The sequence below is a fragment of the Podarcis filfolensis genome (genome assembly GCF_964270895.1).
Source record: "Podarcis filfolensis genome assembly, chromosome: 3".
Lineage (NCBI taxonomy): Eukaryota > Metazoa > Chordata > Lepidosauria > Squamata > Lacertidae > Podarcis > Podarcis filfolensis.
In genome coordinates, this window is record NC_139606.1 from 40801602 (window position 1) to 40826366 (window position 24765).

At 40.5% G+C, this 24765-nt stretch overlaps 1 protein-coding gene across 9 annotated transcripts in view; it reads right to left on the reverse strand.

Annotated features, from left to right (window-relative positions):
* PHIP (PHIP subunit of CUL4-Ring ligase complex) overlaps positions 1–10175 on the reverse strand; it is a 63785-nt gene extending 53610 nt beyond the window's left edge. For 8 of the 9 annotated variants that reach the window (XM_083608098.1, XM_083608094.1, XM_083608099.1 and 5 more), the window contains exons 1-4: positions 9405–10175; positions 9213–9271; positions 9077–9106; positions 8814–8873 (exon numbers count right to left, since the gene is read on the reverse strand). In XM_083608098.1, coding sequence (XP_083464224.1) covers positions 8814–8873; positions 9077–9106; positions 9213–9271; positions 9405–9477 — 222 coding nt within the window. In that variant the 5' untranslated portion in view covers positions 9478–10175. The remainder of the gene's footprint in view (positions 1–8813; positions 8874–9076; positions 9107–9212; positions 9272–9404) is intronic. The other variant, XM_083608091.1, reaches the window with a different exon arrangement.
* Positions 10176–24765: the final 14590 nt, after the last annotated feature.

Here is a 24765-nt window from a genome sequence, read left to right on the forward strand (position 1 = left end):
ATTGCCATGAGAATCAGGCATGATCAATTACCTGAAGGGAACCATGTTCCAACTAGTATGAGAGAAAGGATGTATCCAATGACACCATCCTTAACTTCTGAGGTTAGGCATCCCAAAATACTTTAAAAAAACAACTGTAGAGTTAAAAAGTACTTGCTACCAATTCAACTGCTTCCCTGCAGGGAAGAATTTTCATCCTTTCTTTAGCTGTGAAGGTAACCCTTGGTGGAAAAAAATTCTTTGGGGCTGGAGGGAAGAACTCAGTCATGTGCTCCATGAAAATTATAATCTGTACCCATTTGCCAGTGATCAGGGGAACTGAAGGAATCAGGGTAAAAATACCGGACCATTAGAGTGAACTAAATTATAGCAAGTCTGGAGCTGCAACATCAGATGATTACTAATCTAGCTGGTAGTAGCTGATCATGGGTTATAAGGTAGCATACTCTTTTGTGGCGAGGTGTTATTCACCCATAGTGTTAACACGGAACTTTTAAAAGCAGCAGTTGAAAGAATCACAGCATCAGTAGCAAAGCTCAGGAACAGGACATTTTCCATCATCGTCCCCCCAAAACCTTCATCAGGCCCCCATCATCAGAAAACGCTAGGAGTTGCTGATTGTCCAGCTGCCCATGTGAGAAGATGCTCTATTCTCTTGGGGACTGAAACATCTGGTATTCCCTGGCCCTGATTTATAGGTAACAAACAAGGGAGGGGTCTACTATCCTCTATGGTTTCCATGGAACCTTCAGAGAACAGCAGTTGAAACAAACACAGAAAGGCCTAAGGAAGAGAACATGTGCCATCACTGTTCCCCCTCTTCCTTTTTAAATAAAAGTCAGTCCTTCCTCTTTAAACAATCTTATTAATTTGTTAATATATATCAGTTTTCATCTACTTTCAGATACCTTAGAAGTCTGTTGTCAGTCAGGAAGACAGGATACAAATATATAACACTGATCAGGTTCCCAAAGAGTGTGACAATTCAAGCATCCAAACATCTAGACCAGGCAAAGGCAACCTTCGGCCGTCCACATGTTTTGACCTACAACTCCCATGATCCCTAGCTAACAGGACCAGTGATCAGGGATGATGTGAATTGTAGTCCATCTGGATGGCTGAAGGTTGCCTATGCCTGATCTAGACAAAGCAAGGGCCACAAATGCACAGGTCCTTCATGGGTAGAGGTTTGAAAGTATTATTTCCTTGTCAATAAAAGTAAAAATATTTTTTACTATGGGGGAGATGTACACATAATCATAAAAATAAATGTAACTGATATCAATTAGTTTGCATGAGAAAAGTATAACCACAATTGGAACTAACATTTGGAGGGATGAAATTCATTCTCCTTCTAAGCACTCAATTCATTCTTGAAAATGTGGTACTGTACTACAAGTGTGCAAATAACAACAGCATCTAAATATCCCCATACATCCCCTCAAGCACTTTTGTGCATGCACCAGGATTTATGCAACTGATGCTTCTGATTAGCTCCTGGTTCTCCAACAATTGCAAGTAGCTTCTCAGCAAGCATGAACTGGTGGTGGCAGAGGAGCTTCCTGCACAGTTATTAGCTCTCGCCCAAACTGCTTTTAAGAACAAAAATTCATAGACACTTTTGTTGTAAGTATTGAATTTGCAACAATGAATCTAAACCAGTTTAAACTTATTTTAAGTTGTTTTTTTAAATGTAGTTTTACTCCCTAGAATTTGTAAATTAAAGTAATAGCAACAGACAATTAAAAAAAGCAAACAAGAAAACCATGAGTAAATGAAAACATGGCTCTGGTGTATGCATAGTTTGAAGCAACAAACCATAGTTAAGATTAATAAAAGTTTAGGATTTAGACATAATGACAAGTTGTAAGTAATCAAAAATGGAAGCAAAAGCTTCCTTAGAGCCATGCCAGAGGAGAGGGAGAACACAAGTTCAAGGCTCAGTGTGGCTCATTCCTATAATGATAACCAAGCACAGCCACTAAAAGCATTAAAACCAAAAAGTGAGATGCTTCCAAACAGATGAAATCAGAAAAAGATTTAGGGGCCACAGAAAAAAATCTTTCTAAAAAAGATCTAAACAATGAGCAATTCAATCCATTTAAAAACACAATAGATAGTAGGAAAATAAACCATGCAATAGCACATGCAATTTTCAAAAACTTTCTGCAGCTTGTTATTACCAATATCATCCTCAGTTGCTACCACTGAGAAAGTCCTTAACCTCGAAGCTACCAGCCTCACTCTAAAATAAGAAAATGTTACCAACTTCCTTATTCCCTCACGCTCTCTCTTTTTTCTCAACAAGGAAATGCAACTGCTTTAGTACTTCATTGCAGAGGAAGTGCTCCAGTCCTTAAATCAGTTTAGGTGTCTTTTTCCATATCTTTTCCTGTTCTGTATATGCTTTCTGAGAAATACTTGACACTCTCACTCAAAATCAAAGTGCAAATAAATTAATCTGGCTCCAATCCAGTATGCAGAATATATACAGCTGGAAAATACTATGCCAGCTACGTCATAACAAGAATGCCAAATGCTATAACTCTTTCTTCCACTAAGCAATCTTATAGCACAGACAGAAAAGCAACTATCGTGAACTTCTAAACAAATATTTCTTTCCCAACACAACTCTACACCTATCATAGTAAGGGTCATATATGAATCATCCTCAATGTTGTGCTACCACAATTAGCGAGTGCATTTATCACTGCCAAGAGTCTAATTTAATTCTTACTATACTTACAGATGTGTGCCAGAAAATTGTCCACTGATATATTTTTCTGACAGAAAAAAATCCATTTCTAAAAAGGCATTGTTTCATGAAATTAATTAATAACATAATGAATGGATATAATACATGTAAACTGAATGGTTTCTGATGTGTGATTACATTTTTCAGACAGCTTCTTTACATGTTCCAGCCACACATTCTATCAAAACATGGGTGGGGGGAGCAGTATTGAACCTGCCAGAGTGCACCTAACTTTCACATTTTTAGCAGAAAGTCAAAAAAGGCTTTACAAGCAAGAATCTGTACTCACAATAAAGGTCCCCAGTCTACACAAACAGATCCCATCCTTGCCTTCCATTGAATGAATGACCATTTGGCGACCAAGTTAGGGAAGCAATGTTTAGAGGCATTTGGCAGTGTCTAGATTTGCATTCTACACTTGGGACATATAGCTTTATCAGATAGTTATTTAAATCATTGGAATTCCCAAGATTGAATTTTTTTCTCTAGTATCAGAGGTGGTAGGCCTCTGAATGCTAGTTGACGGGGAACACAAGTGGCAGGAGTGTTGCTGCAGGCTTCCCATAGGAATCTCGTTGGCTACTATGTGAACATTGCCACGATAAGTCAACGCTGCACAGTTGCATCTGAATTGCAGGCAGAGGATGGGGAACACAGATATCACTACTCTGCTCCACACTCTGCAACATTATGGAAAAATTGATCGTGAATACTGAATGCAAGTAACAAGAAATACACAACAGGATCACTGAGTGGAAGACAAACCGGTGATGAGAAATGGACACAGCATTATCTTCTCCACTTTGCAGACATGAACAGCTACTAAAAACTCCAATTCTGCAACTGCAACAATGCAATTCTGCACCACAAACCATGCACACAACTTAAGGCATATGAAGATCTCACAGCAGTTCATAAAAAACAAACTACCACCATAAAAATAACACAGTGAGTAAAAAAAAGTTCCATAGACAAACCACCACAAGCCCCTGGGAGGCTTCAGAAAAAGAAGGAAGGACAGCATAAATTACCATGAGAGGACCAAATACTCCACCCATAGATACAACCAACCCAAAAGGCATCTCTACTATCCCTTGTACAAGTAGCATCAAAGAACCTAAGTTTGGACTTTCAAAAAGGACTGCAGAAAGCGCAGATGGAGAAGTGAAACTACTAATAGCAATCACCTTGAGAATGTAAACATACATTAACACTTGAGAAGGAGGGGATACTTGGTTAAAGGCGCCCAAAACACATGTTTTATACTTAAAACACACATCTAATATGTTCACAATGCAACACAGAAGTGCAGTGATCAGTAACCCAGTGAACCCACTGAATTAAGCAGAGGGAAGATTCTAAAGAAATGGCTAAGCAGTCCCCGATAGCCACTTCTGGTATTACTGACCATATGCCCAATAAAACATGCAGTGTTGTTCATTCAGCAACCAAGAATTAACAGCAGGGGTCCACTATGCCATGAAGGCAGCAACTTTAGAAAACTAATGAAGAGACCTGCTCTGAATAGAGACATTGGATTCTTACCTCATTATACATGATAAAGCTATTTTTGGCCATCTCATCCCTTGCTTTTTCCTGTAAGACCAACAGGTTTACCACACCTATCAGCCAATCACCCATTCCCACCACCCTTCTGAGTAATGCCCCTCTCCACCCTCTCACTATATATAAAGGTCTGGTGACTTCTGTTTCATTGTATCTGAAGACGTATGCATGCACACGAAAGCTCATACCAAGAACAAACTTAGTTGGTCTCTAAGGTGCTACTGGGATGCGGGTGGCGCTGTGAGTAAAAGCCTCAGTACCTAGGACTTGCCGATCGAAAGGTCGGCGGTTCGAATCCCCGCAGCGGGGTGCGCTCCCGCTGCTCGGTCCCAGCGCCTGCCAACCTAGCAGTTCGAAAGCACCCCCGGGTGCAAGTAGATAAATAGGGACCGCTTACTGGCGGGAAGGTAAACAGCGTTTCCGTGTGCTGCGCTGGCTTGCCAGATGCAGCTTTGTCACGCTGGCCACGTGACCTGGAAGTGTCTCTGGACAGCGCTGGCCCCCGGCCTCTTAAGTGAGATGGGTGCACAACCCCAGAGTCGGACACGACTGGCCCATACGGGCAGGGGTACCTTTACCTTTACCTTAAGGTGCTACTGGACCTTACACGGCTACCTACCTGAATCTAGAACCTTTAGAAAACGATAGCCATGTACAAGAAATTAACCAAAAGACTATACAAGTGGACAGCAGTGGAAAGATGAGGAAGAAAGGGACTAATGGTGTAATACTGTGTTGGATCACTTGTTAAATCCAAACATATTGACCAGCATAGCTCCCTCCAATGTCTTCAAGATTTGTCTCCAGACACACACGAACCTGAGGCCTTAAGCTACATGCTTTACCCACAGAGCTATGGTTTGAAGGTGGACAACATCACCCAAAACCTCAGGGATCCAGGAATAAGCTGAGGGTGTTTAGGAAGTCTCCAAATGAGAAACAGGATTCTAATCCCAATGACTACTGAATTTATTCATTTGAGTTGACAACACTTACTTGTCAGGCTGCCTGCTACAGTTAAGATTAACCCTTGTCAGAGAAGGAAGGGGTTTTATTTTTTAAATTTTAAGGTCTGATTATTTATCTTTCTTCAAGCAGTTAATATGACACAAATTAGTATGTAGTATGTGCAAACAGACAGGCTAGCAAGAATTCATGTGATTAGTAATGTGTGTATCAGATTTATAAGGAAAGGCTAACTTCATCCTTGCTTCTGTATTACTCAATTTAAAATAAATATAAGATTATGCTATTTTTTAAAAAAAATCAATACAATGTCTATCAGGAGCCAGATTAGATCCCAATACTGCATCAGCCACTGACTAACCCTTCACTTTAGTCTCACTATTTTTTCTTGAAAGACTGTGCCTCCTCCTTCTCATTCATTCTCTAACACACACGCACACATACTTTTACAATGTAGAAATAATGTATTTTAATGTAGGTATCCACAAATTTCAATGTAACAAAAATTAAACTGGGCTCAACTTCAAATCCAGAGTGAGCATGGGACAAACTTTACTTCAGCAAGCCTACCCAGACATATAATTTAGTTATCTATGTGTGTTTAACAACTTCTTGTTTATTTTATCTGTTTTGCTGATAATTTTATTATGTACATCACAGAGTTTTCTTCTTATTAAGCAATGCAAAAATCGTCCTTAATAAGAAATAAATGGCATCAACTGCAAAGAATAGAATTTGGACTTTCGTCCTTCATTTAATATTGTAAAACTCTAACCTATGGTTTCAGTCCTGGTCACTGGCTACGATTGGGAATTATCTAACTGGCTGTCTGCAATGGCACCAAGCCATCCCAACCAGTGTCTTCTCTATGGTGTTGCTAGAACTGTTTCATTGCAACATGAATGATTGAGAACTTATGCAATTGGAAAAAAACCAGATAGGTGTGTTACAGGTCAATTTTGCTTAACACTATTTTAATTCTGCTATTTCATGCTGGTAGAGCTGGGCACCGCTGGCTTAATATGTGATAACTGTTTTGCTTGTAATAAGAGTCCAAGTACCAGGTATCTGCTTAGTTAGGCTACAGAATTTGGCTGTTGACTTAGAAAGTGAAACATACAAGCAATTTCATTCAGCATTTTTATGTTCAACATGGATATAACTTTGGGAATGCAGAACAGTTAATTCATCAACACTACAGTATTTAAAATTAAGTTACATTATCTAAAGCAGGGATGGAGAACCTGAGCCCTCCATATACTGCTGGAGCACAACTCTCATTATCCCCAACCATGCTGGTTGTGACTGAGAAGAGCTGGAGTCTAAATTCTTAAAAGCACTTCAGTTCTGTACTGAAAGAAGAGTTAAATAACTGTAGGCATATTGATTCCTCTTTAAGGAGTCCACTCCTATGATTCCTCACCTCACCTCTTCTTTCAGCGTCAAGTCAAAGCACTTTAGGAATTTGTGAAAAGTGAACTTTACAAACATGACCTCAAATCATGTTGTGCTGTTATAAAAGTCTGCTGTTGTACTGGTAACCAGGAGCCTACAGACATTTCTGACTTCATAACTTGGGGGGGGGGGCGGGGAGCGGGAAGCCAACAATTCAAAAAAAATCCAGGACTTCACACTTGTTTATTTTTTAAAAAAATAAGGTGATTATACATAAACTTTACTTTCCAAAGACACTGCTGCCTTCCATGTGCCTTTGTGCCTCATTCAAGTATTAACAACACTGGAAAACATAAGCACTTGCGAACTATCTCTCCAGGGATATCACTCACATGCTGCAATGGATGTATAAAGAACATTCCGACTGTAGTAGTTTAACATGCAAGTAAAGCCAAAGATTGACTTGAAAACAAGTCATTTATCGTTCACTATACATTTCCAGCTTATTGATCTAAACTACTAGCATATTAAAAATATCCAGGACCATGCCAAAACTCACATTGCATGAGAAACTGTTAGAATGTCAAAAATACTTTAAAAGCTTCTGTGAGCCAATAGTGCCCACTCAGAAAAGAGGCAGACCACCGCAACTCTGCATAATTTACTGCTTTGGCCTTATGCCCTTATAATAAAGACTTCACTGGGAACTGGAAATTTTGGGTGTGATTATCGTTCAGTCACTCCTGCTGAGAAACAAAGCAGAACTACCTGCCCTTGGATGTTGCAGCTAGCTGTGCCTGTCCTGTATGAGTCACTGTTCTGGCCCTGCTTGCTTTCAGTCAGGGAGGCATGGCCAGATCACTCACTCAAATAAACACACACAAGATGAACAGTTCTTTAAATGGATAATTCTTATTCCAATATACTATGAAAGTATGGTTTGGGGAGTGTACAAATGATGGCACAATTCGAATTTTAGCTCATAAAAAGTGTGTCCCAACTATTAGAAGTTTGAGAAATGTTGATTTAGACACAACAAGTAAAACCACTGAAGGCTAAATGATCAGATTTCTCACAGATTTCTCTCTCACACATTTTACAAGCAGCTATGTGAAGGAGTGAAATTGCTAGAAAAGTTGTTCAGCTCTCACCTCTGTACTGTTTTCCTGGTCTACAACTCTTCACCCACCTGCTACTTGGCCTGAAAAGGGTGGGCAGTAAAATATATCCTGCAGGCATCTTAAATGCTACTTTGAACTTCCTCCCAAAAAACCCCAGATCTGAGTGCCTCTTCTAGCTTAGCCTGACTTGTTTTAAAGCAAGCACTTCTTCAATCAAGAGTAGAAAACAAAGCCCACCTAAAACTGACAAGCAGAATGACATGAAGGACAGAAAAAAACAAATTCTGCAACCAAAGTGATATATGAACGCACAATAATTGTTCCATAAAACAGCACGCTAGTCCACAAAGTTGCCACTGCCTAACAGAACTCTATTTAAAACTAACGTTCTGCTCTGAAATTCCACATTACCAGAACTCGGACACAAAGAGCAGATTACTGTATGCATATACTGACTGAGACTACAACCACAAAGCAGCTTTTATTAGTTATGTTCCAAGCAAAAGATAAAAGATTAAGGAAGTTGTGGGGCTTCCCTGAATAAAGCCTGCTTACAGTTGCTCAATATCTGCTCAGCCCCATTGTGTATGTGAAACGAGACTGCATGGAATAGAGCGCCCCCATCTCCTACAGGCCTGCCTGTCTCTCGCAAGCAATTCCTGCTCGCTCCTCCCCTCCCTGTTCTCTCGCTTTCCCCGCACAACATCCATGACGTACCTTTATTTCTAGCATAGTGACTCTAGGGCTCTCGCATTAGTAGGATTATTATTATTTACCCTAACTCGGGGACCCCAGATTTCTGACTTCGGAGGCACCATCTGCTTTCTTATAAACAACACACACCGCCACGTCCAGGAAGCAAAAACCGGGAGCTTAAAAACTGGCCCCTATTTTTTTTTTTAAGTTGCTTTAAAAAAAAAAATTGCGGGAAATTCAATTTTTAAAGGGCTGCTCACAAACTTTCCCTAGTACATCACATCGCAACCACGCCGACCGGCCGCTTCTCTTACTAGGCTCTCGTAGCTCCTGGGATGCTCCTTCCCCGTCCAGTCCGTGCGCTTAGGAAGCAACTGGGGGGAGAAAAAAAGACACACACCCCCGGTCACCGAGGGCTCCTAGCCGCCCCCCCACCCCACCCCCCTCCCGACGCCCCAGCAGCGCCCGCCCGCCCGGGATGGCGGAGGAAAGGGGAGGGGAGGAGGCGAGGCCGTTGCAGCCGCCGGCGCTGAGGCGGATGGAGAGCGCCGGGCTGGAAGGCGCTCGCAGCGCTTACCTCCTTCTCGGCGACTTCTCGGATCAGGACCTGCGGGAGCAACAAAAGAGGAGCGGAAGGAGGGCCGTCAGAAGCCGGAGGAGGCGGCGGCGGCAACCCACCCCGCAGGCCCAGACCCCGGCGCCAGCGCGCTTACCTGAGCCGCTTCCTCGCAGGGTCCGTTCTCCAGAAAGCGGGCGATGAGGAAATAGAGCTCTGCAGGGGGGGGTGGGAAGAAGGGCGAAAACGGGGGGGTTGAGAAAGGCGAACACGCGCCGTGGGAGGAAGGGGGGGGAGAAACACGGCCTTGGAGGAGGAGGAGGAGGCGGCAGCCCGGCCCCTCACTTACCCGCTCGCAGCTCCGCCGTGTGCCTGCCGCTGTTGTTGCTCCCGCCGCCTCCGCCGCCGCCGTCCCCGGACATGGCGAGCGAGAGGAGCCCGGCTGGCTGAGGCCGAGCTCCCCCGGCGGCGGGGCCCTGAGAGCCGAAGACGACGACGGCGCTCGCCCGGGAGCTGTCACTGTTTGTTCCGCGGCAACAGCCGCAGCAGCGAGGCGCTCGGCTCCACCATTCAAGCCTCGGGCGGCAGTAGCAGCGGCGGCGGCGGCGGCAGCAGCAGGAGGAGGAGGAGGAAACAACAACTCGCAGCAAAACCCGCCGCCAACCCAAGCGCTGCTGCTGCTGCTGCTGCTGCCGCTCTCGTCAGCCAGCCAGCCAGCCAGCTTCGGGCGCGAGCGAGCGAGCGAGCGGGAGGGAGGCGAAGAGAACGCGATCCCTCCGCCGAGACAAAGAGTCCCAGCCCCCTCCCCTCAGGGCGCGCGCGCACACACACACAAACACGCACACGCCCCCCCCCCCCCCAATCCCCTTCACTCCCTTTCCCTCAGGTCGCCTTCCCCGGGGTTGGGTGGTGGTGGTATTGCGCTCCCCGCCCTAGAGAGCCCTGCCTCTCTCTTTTCCCCCTCCTCCTCCTCCTCCCCACACAAAACAACGCGCTCGAGCTGGAGCTCGCTCCGGACTAGTGGGGGGAAAGCCGAGCGAAGATGTCGGAGCGAGCGGGCAGAGGCGGGGTGTGGATGGGTGGGCGGGCAGCTTCGGCTGAAAGGCGCTTTCTCTGTAAGAGAAGGGCTGGGAGGCCTCGGCGGCGGAGGGATACGGCGCGCGCGGAGGCGGGAGGAGCGATGGAAGGGGGGGTTGTGCGCGAGAGCGCGAGAGGCCCTTTGGCGGCGGTGGCGCTGGAAGTTGCTCAGTTTCAATGTAGCCGAACTAGGAACCGAATGAGGCAAAAAAAAAATGCCCCCAGGGACCGCAGGCCCCACTGGGCGAGGCGGGCGTGAGAGGCTCCTCTCGGCCCTCGCCGTGCCAGGGCCTACTGGGGGAGGGGGGGTGAGCAGGTCGGGCCCGTCCTCTCCAGGCTTTCTCTCTTCTTCCACATGCCTTCTTGTCGCCTTTAAATGCTACAGATTCCCATCTGCTTGTAAGTTGCAATGTCATGCGTGGTTTTGGTTTGTTTTCTTTCTCTTTCCTAAGTGTTACTCATTAGGGGGTGGGCGAGCGTGTGTATATATGTATGTGTGTGTAAGGAAGAAATAAAAATGTATATATATTTTTCCTACGCCTTGTCTCTTACAGCTTTTCCTTTGTTATTGACTCTCTCCCTCTGGCTTAAAGAGGAGCATGAAATGACTTCCTGGTGTTATTAAAAGGTGCAATGTCAACATTTGCGTTTGCCCTGGTTTATTACTTAGATAGTGGGAGACGGCGGGTTAAGACAGCAATATTATTATGAAAGCAGACAAGTGAAAAGGATGAAAATGGATGCAACCTATGGCTGGACTTGAGGTAATTTACAGCTGGATCGATAACATACAGAAGGGTTATCGCATGATTAATGGTTACATTTACATTTTGTGTTTCATGCTGTATTTAGGTAATGAACAGAGCTCACCTGCCTAAAGTGTTTATTTCCATCTTAGGGAAGTGTCTTTAGAGGCATGATGTGTTACAGTTTGAATTTTATCAGAATAAACAGTGGTCAGCATTTGTTATGTAATGTATCAATGTTTTGGGATTGAAAGTTGGGCATAGGGCAATTTTTGTATTCCAAAAAAGAATAAAAAAGCGGACATTTAAGCAATTAGTGCAAATCAGTTAAAAACTGCTCATCAAATACAGTAAAGCTACAGTGATATGTTCTAGAGATGCTCAAACTATGCTAACCTAAAATGATTTCCTCTCTCCGAAGTTGCAGCTTTGAACTAAAATAAGGTATGTAGTTTTCAAGTAAATAATAAGTAAATAATCAAGTAAATAATATGTTGTATTAATGATTTTATGTGTCAAGTTATTAAGGCCCCAGCTCACAAAAGAGGCTGCATATATGCTTATTTCAGCACAAAACTGGAACTGTAGTAAGACTGCAATCCTACACCAACTTACCCCGAAATAAGCCCTACTATCGGTCGGTCTTCCTTCTGAGTAAACTTGAATATGATTGCATTGCAAGAGCAATTGCTACAGTAGTCTTTTGCATCATATCACAAAAAAAGAAACCGTATATCTGAAAAATGTATGAAGGTATGATTTGCAGCAAGTCCCACACTGCTTTTAGTTATTTATGGAATTAGAAAAATTGATATCTAGAAGGTACACATGTCATCCTGAGATGAGTAACAGATTAATACAGGATTAATATTAAGTTAGAACTGAAGTGATTTTGTACTACAAGCTTTTCTGTTTTAGCATCTTCACCATTTCATTTTCCTACTATTTTTGTGGCCCCCATTTGAACCTGATAGTTTTATTTTACATTATAGAATTGCATGAAGGTTTTAATTTAATCAATCTTTTAATAAAGTACTATATTTTTCAGTTACTCTGGAGCCATATATTTAAGATGTAGAATGTGAATAAAGGCCTTAATAGGCACTGCTAATAAGATTTGCAAGTTTATCCTGCTCTTTTTATGGTTGCTTATATGTGTACAAATATAGCTAAGGTATTTATATGAATTACGATCTATTGATATTGGATCTGTATTTCAATGTTACTTGCTCTGAAATAAATTAGTTTTTAATTAGAAGAAAGATTATTGTGACTATAAAGGCTTTCCTTTTTTGTATTATATATCCCACAGTAATGCTGTTGATTGAATTCACATGCAAAAACACTGACATTTCTATTATCACCAGTATAGCACACTAAAAATACAAGCAGAGGGTGCAGTTCTATCATTTTAAAATTATTTCTCTGCAATAAGATCATTGGCTTTTGTTTTGCATGCAAGTTGTTCTTTCTTCTACAGAAGTCTTAGAATTATTTTGGTATTGTACATTTAGAATAGAGGATGTTGAGGTTTGTTCGTTCTTTTAATTGGAACAGCTTATTATCAGTGATATCTCAACAGTGCATTGTGCTAAGTCCTAGTAATGTTATTGTTTTCTTTGCTAGAAAAATGTATTTCTGAAATCTCTCACACGGTCTCCAGTAGTATATTTTGAAATTCCTGCATTTGTGTCAAGTTGCATTATCCTTAAAGAGAAATATTTTAGTTCCACTGTCATTGAGATGTAATAGGTTCTTTGTGAACTGCTTCTGTTATAATGAGGTTTGTCCTACACAAGTAAGATTCCCCTTTTCAGAATAAAATAGCTATTTAAAATATGTAACGATGTAGTCTAACTAGTGACGTTATGGTTTTAATTTTACAAAATCATGTTATAATTACAGGTGGTAGTAACATGGTTTTAATTTAACTTTCTGAAAATGAATGTTTGGCATTCCTTTCATAACTGTAGGGTTGCTGAGTTTCAGGAAACTTACAAAGATTTGTTTTCCCCATGGTAGATGCAACACCATATTTTACAGAGAAATTGAAAGACCTTTAGTAGCAGTTTATGAAACTCTTTCCTTCTTTAGAAAAATATTTGACAATAAAAATATTTGCTGTATTTAAAACAAATGTAGATAAAACTGATTGTAGTATTTCTAGAATATTAGAAATAGATATAATTAACTGCATATCATTGTATGTACATTTTTTTCAGTAAGACAGGAAATTGTGAGAAACATCAAGGGCATTGCCCCAAAGGAAAATGTTTTTATTAAGGCTGAGAAACACTTTGGGGGATGGATCCAAAGAAACATGAGTGGAACAACTATGCTTATTATTGTTTCATGAACTGTTTGAAAACTTCATGGAACAAAGTACCTGGAGGTACACCACAGTATGCAAACAAAGTATGGTCCATACTGTAGTGTATAAGTGCTGCATCTAGGCATATGATCAATTATAGGGAGATAGGGGGGGCCCATGTTGTTTAAGAGGTGTTCCCCAATGCAAAGCAAGCTCTAAGAGCTAGGGTGCAAATATTTCTGCATTGCAATATTCACTCTGCAATGCAGAACTCTTTGCACCCCAGCCATTAAGGTTTGCTTTGCAATGGGAGCTTCTCACACCTTATCCATTAGGGCTTGCTTTCCAAATGTGTGATTTAAACTTATAAGCATTTCTGGAAGATTTGGAGCTAGATGCAAAGGTGCCCTTCCACATCTGCAAGGGCCTTTATTCTACTAGAGGCTCTTGCAAATGTAGGGGGGGGGGAATGTGATTTTCACCTACTTCTTCCTCCTTCTGCAGTCAACCTGAGCCACCTTCCATGCTTTTTGAAAGGTTTCACAATCCTCTGGAGCAGAGGTTTAAGGAATCCTTAAGAATCAAATTTCCCCTTCCATTCATAGAAGTCGAGAGTGACGCTCATGCTATCTCTAATGCCAACCAATGGAAACCAGAGAGATATAGCAAACTCTCTTTCACAAGTGGTTGTGCAATGATTTGCACTAACTATGTTGCACTTTCTTTCACATAATGCTATGTCAGAAATAGCCCTTCCATAAGCAGAAAATGCTTTCTGCTTGTGGAACAACACATTTGGATCTAAACAAACTGTTACAATAAAATAGCAGGAAATACTTTATTTTCGAAAGGAAATAGCAATGTTTCTACATATTTATCATAACTAACATACTAGTAGTATGAGTAAAGTATGAGTAAAGGACCTCTAATGAATATGGATTGATAACTCAAGTTATGCAGTACCATTTTCAGACCCACTTGTAGCGCATTATCAATATATTTGCATAAATGTTTTTGCTGGCACACACCCTGTTGAGGAAAGTGGTGAAATGAGGAATGTTATGAAAAGTTGTTTAAAATGACTACACAGATACATTTCTGCAAAAACCCAGAGCAATACATCTCTTGCCTTGCCTGTTTTGTACTTTTCAGCTTGCAGTTTTAGTAATGAGGAACAAGTACAATGGGCAAGTTGCCAGGGCTAATACACTGAGAATATGTGAGGGTAGATTCTTGAATTTATTTGTTGCACAATCAAAGGCCTGAAACATAGTCAGGGAATTAAAGTTATCCTAAATTGTCACATTCTGTAGTGGGAAGTAGTGCTGAAAATATATGTGAGGGGTGATGCCTGTAGTTGAGATGTCTTGCAAACATTTTTTTTAATGAACTTCGTAGCCTTTTTAATATTTCTTACTCTATATATTTTTTTACTATTTTGTCTCTCGTGTTAAATTTTACATACAAGTGTGCATCAAGGTCTTCTAAATGCTAATTATGTAAACACTGTCCAGGATTAACATTTGCACATTTTCCCTTAGACATTTCATGTAATTTCAGTCCTGGAAGTTCAGTCATGACATGTGAGTATTGTGGATGGGGACTAGCAGAATAATCCTAACTACAGGAAGTTATGGCATTTAGGAGCCTCTGGGAGGGATTGTTGCCAACTAAACTGGCAGGTGAGTGTGGACATGAGTTTTGAAGAGTGGGCCCTAGGTGACATGACTGGGCTGAACAGGTTTTGGAATAGGTTTCTGTTTGCCTTGTCTCCCAATCATCCCTTTTGGGGGACTTATGTTGTTCTAAGTTCCACCACCTTATCTCCAGCCCAACCAGGGTGAGGAGCTTACACCACCAAAGCCCCAGCTTAGAAAGAAAGTCTGGGATCTGCTGAATCTAAACACTCTCATCCCAGAGAATCTTGAGTTTGGCTCAGACTATTAATAAGCAAACCTGCACACTAGCAGTTCTAAATAGATACATATTATTTTTATTTATTTTATCTTATTTACATGCTGCCTTTTGCCCAGTGCGGGACCCAAGGCTGCTCACAGCATATATTAATACAGTTACAACTAAAAGACACAATAAATATAAATATTAAAAACAAATAAATAACCGTTTTAAAAACAGCACTGAAAACAAAACTATTTTAAAACACACATGTACAAAGTATAACACTCATCGTCTGAAAACCCTGCAACAACAAGTCAGTTAATAGCTAAAGGCCTGTACCTTTGGAAAGTTGTAATTTTTAGTTCACAGTACTGCTTTCAATTGGCTTTTGCCCCTAAATGCAGTTGCCTACCTCACTTCACTACAGCTACCTAGTAACAATTACTGTCATGAAGCTAAGCCAATCTGATAAGAAGCTACAACACAGCCGACTAGTGAGCTGCCTAGCACTAATGTAGTTTCTGATGCTGTGTATCTATTTCAAAAATTAGGATTATTTCATAGAAGGCAAGGGCTTTGTTCACTATGAGTGATTGAAAGAAAGCTTGAGTCAACTTACAACTTTCTACAACATCTACAGAAACATTCCTCAAAGCTACAAATAAGATCCTTCTCAAAGATTGATCCTGATCTTAGCTTTCTGGTATCACCAAGCAAGCCTCAAGATAATAGAAGGGAAAACAACATTTGAGGTGTCAACAGCTCAGAACCAGTGCCCTGACACAAAGGTGGTGTGGGGAGGGGGAGTCCCCCAAATTGGCTGTTTGGTGGACAGGAGAACTGGATTAAGCACCCTCTGTCTCTTTCTAAATAGCTGATCAGCTAAATGTTACATTTTTTAAGTGTTACCTTACCCATGTGCAGTCCCTAAGCTGTAGGATGTGAGAGGATAACTGAGTAGTGTTAATTTTTATACACACAAATGAATCTGCTACGAATCTGTAGAGAGTGAGGAAACAATTCTTGGAAGATGGGTTCCACATGGATTGAGGGGTTACTCAGTCAGGCACTGATCTTAATACACAGCCTTGTGTTTAATATGTTGCATCTTTCAAGACATTGGTCAGATGAGTGACTTGCCCTGTAGAACACTTTAGCAATAATATGTGGTGGTATGGAGTGGAATTGCATGATATTTCATTCTCCTTTTATAAATGTCATCAGTTGCTACTATCTAAAATCAATAATAAGCCCATGGGGAGAAGTTACATAGAAGTGTATGCCTACTGTGTACTACACAGCTATTCAAGTCTAAGTCTCCTTACGTTAGATATTTCATTTTAAGATACATCACTAGCATCATCTTAAACTACCATTTGCTGGCAGCGTTCAAGCTATTTCTTAAGTTGATGAACCATGGTTTATGAAGCCAGGAATGAGAATTTGGATCAAATGTTCTTCCATTCACACAGCAGCTTCATTCTTGGCTTGCTGTAAGCCCAAGTTCCTATTATATCTGAACAGGATGATTCTGGTTTACTGTCAGTTAACAAGCCAAGATAATGAGCCAGGATTTGAGGGGTGAGGCAGAGAAGGAGCACTTGTTCCCAGAATCATAAACCTTGGTCATCCAAAACCTTGCCGTTGTGTATCTTTCCAACATATGCCATTCCTTTTTAAATTCTGTAAATAACCATTTATCTAGTCTCCTATGGTTATTAAGAATCCTCTGGGTATCGGATGGGGAGCTTTCTGGAAAAAGGATTAAACAGTGTTAAGGTGTATATGGTGTGCATTGAATGTTGCAAGTTAAATCCCTACCCTTTCCTTTTTTTTTTAAATACATATTTATTAAGGTTTTACAAAACAAAGAATTCATCATTTCAAAATGTATCATTTCCATACATAAAGCTCAAGAAAAACAAAAATATATGACAGAAAAAAGAAAAGAAGAAAAATAGAAAAACAGAAAAAAGAAAAACACTCTTTCTTAAATTTATAAAGTTCCATGCCCCTCTGTCTTGACCTCCTCACATCCCCCTTTTTTGTGTTCCACTTTACTCCAATCAGATTCAGCAAATTCAAAACCTTGTTTCAACCATACTTAATGTTATATTCTAATTATTATGTCCCCATTTTCCATTTTTTTAATCCGTACCTCATCTTATAAAATATGACATAATATTGTTCTGTTCATAACCCCTTATCCTTTTTTTCTTAGATTCTTCTTTTCACACACCTTTGACCAAAGTCACACAAACCCTGTTGCTTTTACTTCCCACATCCTATTGACACTCAAAGATTTTACAGTGTTTTTGTAGATAGTCCTTAAACTTTTTCCAGTCCTGTTCCATCGATTCTTCTCCCTGGTCAAAATCCCTACCCTTTCCAGTTAAAGTCTCTCAGGTAACAGCATTCAAAAAGACCCATCCACTGTCACATTAGGCTGCCTAGAGCTACCGGGACCTATAACCGGGCTTCAGAATATAACAAGAGTCCTTTGGTATCAGACCAAAGCCACCTTGTCCAGCACCCTGTTCTCACTGTAACCAAACAGATAACTAGGAAAAGCCCATAAGCAGGAGGACATGAGTGCAACAGCACTCTTCGCTCTTGTGTTCCCAGCAACTTGGATTCAGAGACATACTGCCTCTGACACTGGGGGTAGTACATAACCATCATGACTAGTAGCCTTTGATAGTCTTATGCATGAATTTTAAAGTCCTCCAAGTTAGTGGCCACGACTACATGTTGTGAAAGAAATTTCTGTAGTTTTAATTACATGCTGTGTGAGGAAATGCCTCCTTTTGCACATCCATCTTCATTTGCTGAATCCTAGTTCTAGTAGGGACATGCGTGGCTCTGTGGTCTAAACCACAGAGCCTAGGGCTTGCCGATCGGAAGGTAGGCGGTTCAAATCCCCCCAATGGGGTGAGCTCCTGTTGCTCAGTCCCAGTTCCTGCCAACCTAGCAGTTCAAATGCACGTCAAGTGCAAGTAGATAAATAGGTACCGCTCTGGCGGGAAGGTAAACGGTGTTTCCGTGTGCTGCTCTGGTTCGCCAGAAGTGGCTTAGTCATGCTGGCCACATGACCTGGAAGCTGTATGCCGGCTCCCTCAGCCAATAAAGCGAGATGAGCGCCGCAACCCCAGAGTCGTCCATGACTGGACCTAATGGTCAGGGGTCCCTTTACCTAGTTCTAGTATTAGGAGAAGAAGAAAACATTCACATTCTACTTTCTGCCAGTGTGTATAATTTTGTATGCCTCTATTATACTTGCCTTTTTCAGAATTAAAAAGCCCCAAAGACTTTGTATAAGGCAGCATCATATATATTCATAAAAGCTTGATAAGGCCGCAAACTACTACCAACAGGGTTTAGGCACACAAGATTAGTAAAGTTTTCTGTGGACGTAATGCAAGCCTTTCCTGATGCGAAAGGACTTTTTTCTGAAGCATCACATTGCTAGGAAGCAACTTACCGTATTTTTCGCTCTGTAAGACGCACCAGACCATAAGACGCACCTAGTTTTTGGAGGAGGAAAACAAGAAAAAAAATATTCTGAATCCCCGAAGCCAGAACAGCAAGACAGGTTGCTGCACAGCGAAAGAAGCGATCCCTCTTGCTGTTCTGGCTTCTGGGATAGCTGCGCAGCCTGCATTCGCTCCATAAGATGCACACACATTTCCCCTTACTTTTTAGGAGGGAAAAAGTGAGTCTTATAGAGCAAAAAATACGGTAATTAAGGAAGAATGGAATAATGTTTTACTGCAGATTTCCTTTATCAAAGTTGTAACAATATCTTTCAAGAATGATTAATTTGGTGACTCAGAAGGTCTACCGATTGTTCCTTTAGTTGTAGGTATTTTAATGTAGGTCAATGTTTATATTTCTATTTACAATTGATACTAAATCAAGTATTTAGAAAACTAATATGAACTGGTTATATCTAAGAGAAGTTCTTTGAAAGCCATTAAGAATTCAATATCTTTCTAAAGCTTTTATCGCATATTTATTGTTTTTGCATTCTCTAAATGAGCTACTTCCAAATCAGTTATTCACTATGCATTCAAGTATACAGTTTCCTTACATCATATGTCTGTTTAATGTACATGTAAAACACATAATGTACAAACACATTCCATTTGTCACAATAAGATATATGGGTTAAAGATCAATTATTCCTACTTGGTTAGAACAGTATATTGTCTGCTTTCACAGTCTTCTCTTGGGAATTGGCTCTTGCAGCTGTTGAATTGTTTTGCTTACATATTATAAGTGGGGCTATCTACCGATTTAAACCTTTTAGTCGATTAATCATCGTGACTTTCAACAAAATAATTTAAACTTAAATTTCAAATTGATATAAATGAAGGGGCCTTTTTGAGATATTGAAGGAACTGTGAGAGCACACAGTGGATTAAGGAAAAGCTGACATTCATTTTTGATCACTCAGAATATCCTTTTTCATTCTCCGTTACAGTTACACTAGAACCAAAATAGCTTTAAAAAGAGCTATGTGTTTAAGACTAAGCATCGCTGTTTAACATTTACACCTACTGATTAATATAGTAAAAATTCAGCATATATTAATTGCCAATTAAATATTTAAGTGGTGGTGGGCAAAGTAAACACATATATTGATGTGACAAACTACCACAAAGCAAGTACGGTCAGCATCTCATGTGAGTGAAATAAAGCAAGGAAATTATGAAAATTTCAGACGGGCAGCTCACACGTTTTTAATGTGCACATATGTGCATGCAATGTATGTGAACTTACAAGGCTGGCTACACTTCCTGATACAGTGTCTGTGCAGTAATACGCAGCAGCCAATTTTGCTTGCATGTGAAGGGGTCCTGAGCAGCTATGCCTCCTGCTGATAACATCCTTGATTCGTTATTAGTCAAAATGCAGCACTTATACAGAGCCCAACAAGACAACAGCATGAACCCACCAACAGCATACGATTCAGTAGGGCTAACTTAATCCAAAAAAAACTCCCCCTGACACATGCACAAACAAATCCCACTGTAGCCAATGAAAAACAACTGGTTGTCCATCTCAACCTCTCACCACCAAGGAAACATAACAAGCGAATAGAAAGAGAGCCTACCCAAATGATGCTGACCCAAAAACCCCACACATACACTAAGTAAAAGAACACAAATTTTACCACCCTACCCCCTCTCTCGTCCCGTCCCCCCTCCCCTTTCTTCCCAACCCTATACTGTATCTAATGTCAATGTCTCACAGCAAATGTAACTAATCTGTAGAAAAAACCTGAAGAAAGCGACAGTGCATGTGCTTTTGTAAACGAAAATCTTTAATTAAAAGTATTTTTAATGCAGCACTTATTTGCCTGTTCATTGCATTTTATATTCACCTGTTATGCAAATGCATTCATTGCAATGCATTTTTTTATTGTTTTAGCTACTATCTTTGCCTCCTTAATTTTGCCATTCTTGGGTTGATTTAATTGTATTTGTGGTGGGGCTGCTGTTAACGCTAGTCGAGAAACTGCAGTTAGTGCAGAATGCAATGGCTAGCTTTCTAATTGGGGCAATTTATTGCAAATTTGCGATACCATTTATTTATTTTTTAAAAAATTGAACTGGTTTTAGTATGCTACTGGGCCAGGTTTAAGGTTTTGATATTTATCTATAAAGCCGTAAGCAACTTCTGACCAGGTTCTCTAAGGGAATGCCTTCTCCCCTAAGATTGTCAAATGAGGCTCTCCTGTTTGTTCCACAGTCAGTGGAGGTCTATTTGCAACAATAAAGTGGTGGATGTTTTCTGTTATTGCACATGGTTTATAGAAAAGCTCCCCTTCTGAGATAAGGCAAGCGTCTACTTTTCCTTCATTACTGGCACTTGCTGAATGACTACTTCCTATTCTAGGCTTTGCCTGGCAATTAAAACCAGCATATTGAGCCTTTCCTGACTTTGTTCCTGCTGCATTTACCGTGATTTATTATTATTATTATTGGTAAAAAAGCATTTTAAAGCAAATAAATTATTGTTATTATCCTGGAAGCCAAACATTTATGAAAAAGTTGGGGTATAAATTCCTAAAATAATAAATTAATCAATACATCTTTTGTGGGATGGATACTGGGTTTTCATAGTGGAAAGCACTTCCTTGCCCCCCCAACAACGTGCACACACACACACACAAAGCACAACACACTTCTATCTGCATAGATGAATAAACAGTACTCTTTTTAAAAAATGCATACCTCTATGGTCTGCTTTCCAAAGATTGAAATGTAGTGTTTGTTTAATTTGATAATCAGTTGTTGTATTTCTTAGTATTTCAGCTGCAGACAACAACTAGTGAGTGGTAGGTGATAGGAGCAGCAGCAAACAGGCCTGGTGTCTGTACCTGGACCAGCATGGTGCTGATGCTGACTGTTGCAATATCCTTTCTTTTTAATACCGTATTTATGTGACTCTAATGTGCACCTCAATTTTCAAAACCTTGAAACCAAAGAAGTATTTACTAGCAAATGTAAATGCACCATCAAATCTAATGTGCACTCTAATTTCTGTGACATAATTTGGCCAAAAAAGGTGTGCATTACATTCAAGTAAATACAGTGCGTATGTCTACAGAGTTCTAGACCTTTATTATTATCATTATTATTATTATTTATTTTATACACACACACACACATATTTCCCACAGCAAAGTGATGTGCATTCACAGAAAATGTACGTAGCAGCAGGGCAACAGAAGCAAACTCCATTTTATTCCCATAGTCACGATGATCCTATTATTTAACTGAGTTTAAAACATGAAACTACACCTGCTCAGAATATTTCTTGTTTAAATTGGGGCTGTCTGTGTTTCAATCTCACGTATCAGGAATATAGAAGCAGCTGTAAAGCATAGAATGACCTGAGGCGATGGGGAGAGAAATGTTAATTCTGTTTCACAACTGAGGTAATACATGTGGCCATCTAAAGGGGGAGGGTAGCTTGTAAGACCATTAAGTCCAGGTTCCGAAATTATCTACCTGCACCACTGCTGTATAGTAAACGCTCTAATTAGAACACCCAAATCGGTGCATTCATTCAATAGTAAATTATGTATTAAGTGTTTTTTGCAAGCTTCGCTGCAGGTTTCTGTCCAAAAGGTAGTTAATGTGAAGAAACCTGCTGAGTGAGGCTTTTCTTCTGTGCTTGCCCTGAAAAGTAAAAGTATAATAATCCCTTTCTTATATATCATACAGTCCTAGTGCCGTCTAAAACAAAACATTATTTTGAGGCAGAGCTTTATTTTAGAAATGTCAGCTCTATTGGCAGCAGGTGGGCTGCTGAAATTATTCCTGAATTAAAATCCAGTCTACTTGTCGTCTTTTAGGTTGCGCAGAGTCAAAGCACTGCCACGATATTTGTGTCCCTAGCTGGCTGGTGAGATCACAGCAGAATGTGTCTTAACACCACCAGCAAATGTTGCTGTTGTGCAGTAGATAATAGAGTGTGTGATGATAGGAATTATATAGTTATTTATGTTCGGCAACATAGCAGCATCTCAGTCATCACACAGTCTGCTCTGGCAATACAGCACTCTACGTGAAATAACGTGACACATTAGCTACAGCTGACTTGCCATATAAAAGGCCAGGGCTGCACCTCTAGCATTAGAAAGTAGTGGACAGTATTGAGGCTGTGCCACTCACCTGACCTCTATTCAGCTAAGTCATGACAGCATAAGGGGTGGGTACTAAGCCTCCAAACTAGAGCACAATATACACCAGGAGGCTTGATTTGGTCAGAATCGAGTATACACTTCCGGAGTTAACACTAAATACATTACTTCTGGTAATGTAGAAGAATAGACAATGCTGGTCTCTAGTACTATGTTCAAACGGTGATTCTGGATCATAATAATAATAAATTTTATTCATACCCCGCCCTCTCCAGCCGCTCAGAGCGGCTAACGCCAATAACATCACAGTAAAAACATAATAGGCGGAAAAGAAAAAGAAAAGAAAAAACCAATTTAAAATACAGGTTAAAATGCAATTTAAAATGCAGCCTCATTTTAAAAGTAGTCGATAAATCATACTAGCATATTAATTAGCATATTAACTAGCATATTATTATTTATTAGTCCTCAGTATCATTTGATGCTCTTGCTCTCATTTTGAAAACATATCCATATTCTGCAAATAAAGTTATTTTTATACAATACTACACTACACTGAAATGTTTAAATGTTGCTTTGATTGTCCTTGAATCTTCCCACCACTCTTGCCATCCTCTCCTGTGTGGCACACCATGCCCATTGAGAACCATGGTCCCAGACTCTCTTTCGGGTGCTCCTCAGTCTTTTCATTAAGGCTGTCTAGCAACAAAAGCATACCAGGGCCTCTTGTCCCTGTCTCCTTGGGCCCCCAAAATGGCAACCCCTCTGACATAGGCAGTCTCAACCCAACCAGCAGGTAAGAACTGGGAATGCGGCCCAGGTGTTTGAACCAACCCCCTTCAGCACAGCTCTTCCCCAAGTAGTGCAACAGGAAGTTCCCAGCAAGCCTTCCACTTCTCCTCTTGCACAGGATTGCTATGGTTGTAAATATTTCAGTCAACATCCCAGCCCCCTAGATCTGTCTAATTGTAATAAGAAGTTCCTTCTAAAGATAGCTGCTATTGAAGGTGGATGGCAAGGTGTGTAAAACAGGTTGATTCAGACAGTAAGGCTGAGAAGCCTTTGGCAGTCCATCTGTACTGAAAAGTTAAAAGCATTGATTCAGATCAGCTCCCACTCTGTCCTACTACTTGACGCCTTTTAAAGTGGCACTGCAAAGAGAGATGCAGGAGTTAAGATAAGCCTTTAGCTCTTGGGGGGGGGGGGTCAAGAAATTTACACAGGCAAAAGCGCCAAAAGTGTCAAAACAGCTTTAAAGACAATATGAAGGTAATAGAATATATAAGAAATTATATTCTGCTAAATGGAAGGTAGCTTTTGGGAAATAAACTGAACACAAACACTACACTACTTTTAAGTTATCATTTCATCGTAATAGAAACAAACAGTTCTGAACAGCTGAAGAATACTTAAACAAAATTTCTACCCTGCCTTTTGATGAAATCATCATACGTAGAAGCCTGCCATACTGCTTAGTGACCTATGCATGTTGCTGCTCAGAGATTAACCGTTTCATTTGACGAAGAAACAAAATACAGATGAGGACTGTAGGACTGGTGATGCAGTCCTTGAAAAATGGGTGGTGTTTTTTAATGCAGTCTACATAAACCAGTGACATGTTTAGTTACTACTGCTAATAAGAACTTAAGCTGGATGACTCGTCAATGGGATTTGTATCCAAACATAAACCTAATTACTCAGAAGAAAGCCCCATTAATTTCAGTATGATCTGCTTCCAAGTAAATGTGCAAAGGAAGTGTTTATTCAACTTAAATTAGGGTACTTTAGCTTAATGTAAAATAGAGTTTTCTTTTACATTATAGTATGCTATAGGTATACCAGCTTTGATTGCGTTTTCCATTTCCCTCTAATTAAATGCCAATAAAGTAATAGTTACAGACATTTTAAAAATTATTAAAGGTTCAATTGAAAAAAATGATTATGTAAAAACTCATAATGAAACTCATTTCACCATATGGGTGAAATACGGAGCTGTAAAAGAAAAGCCATTGCTGTTGTAGAA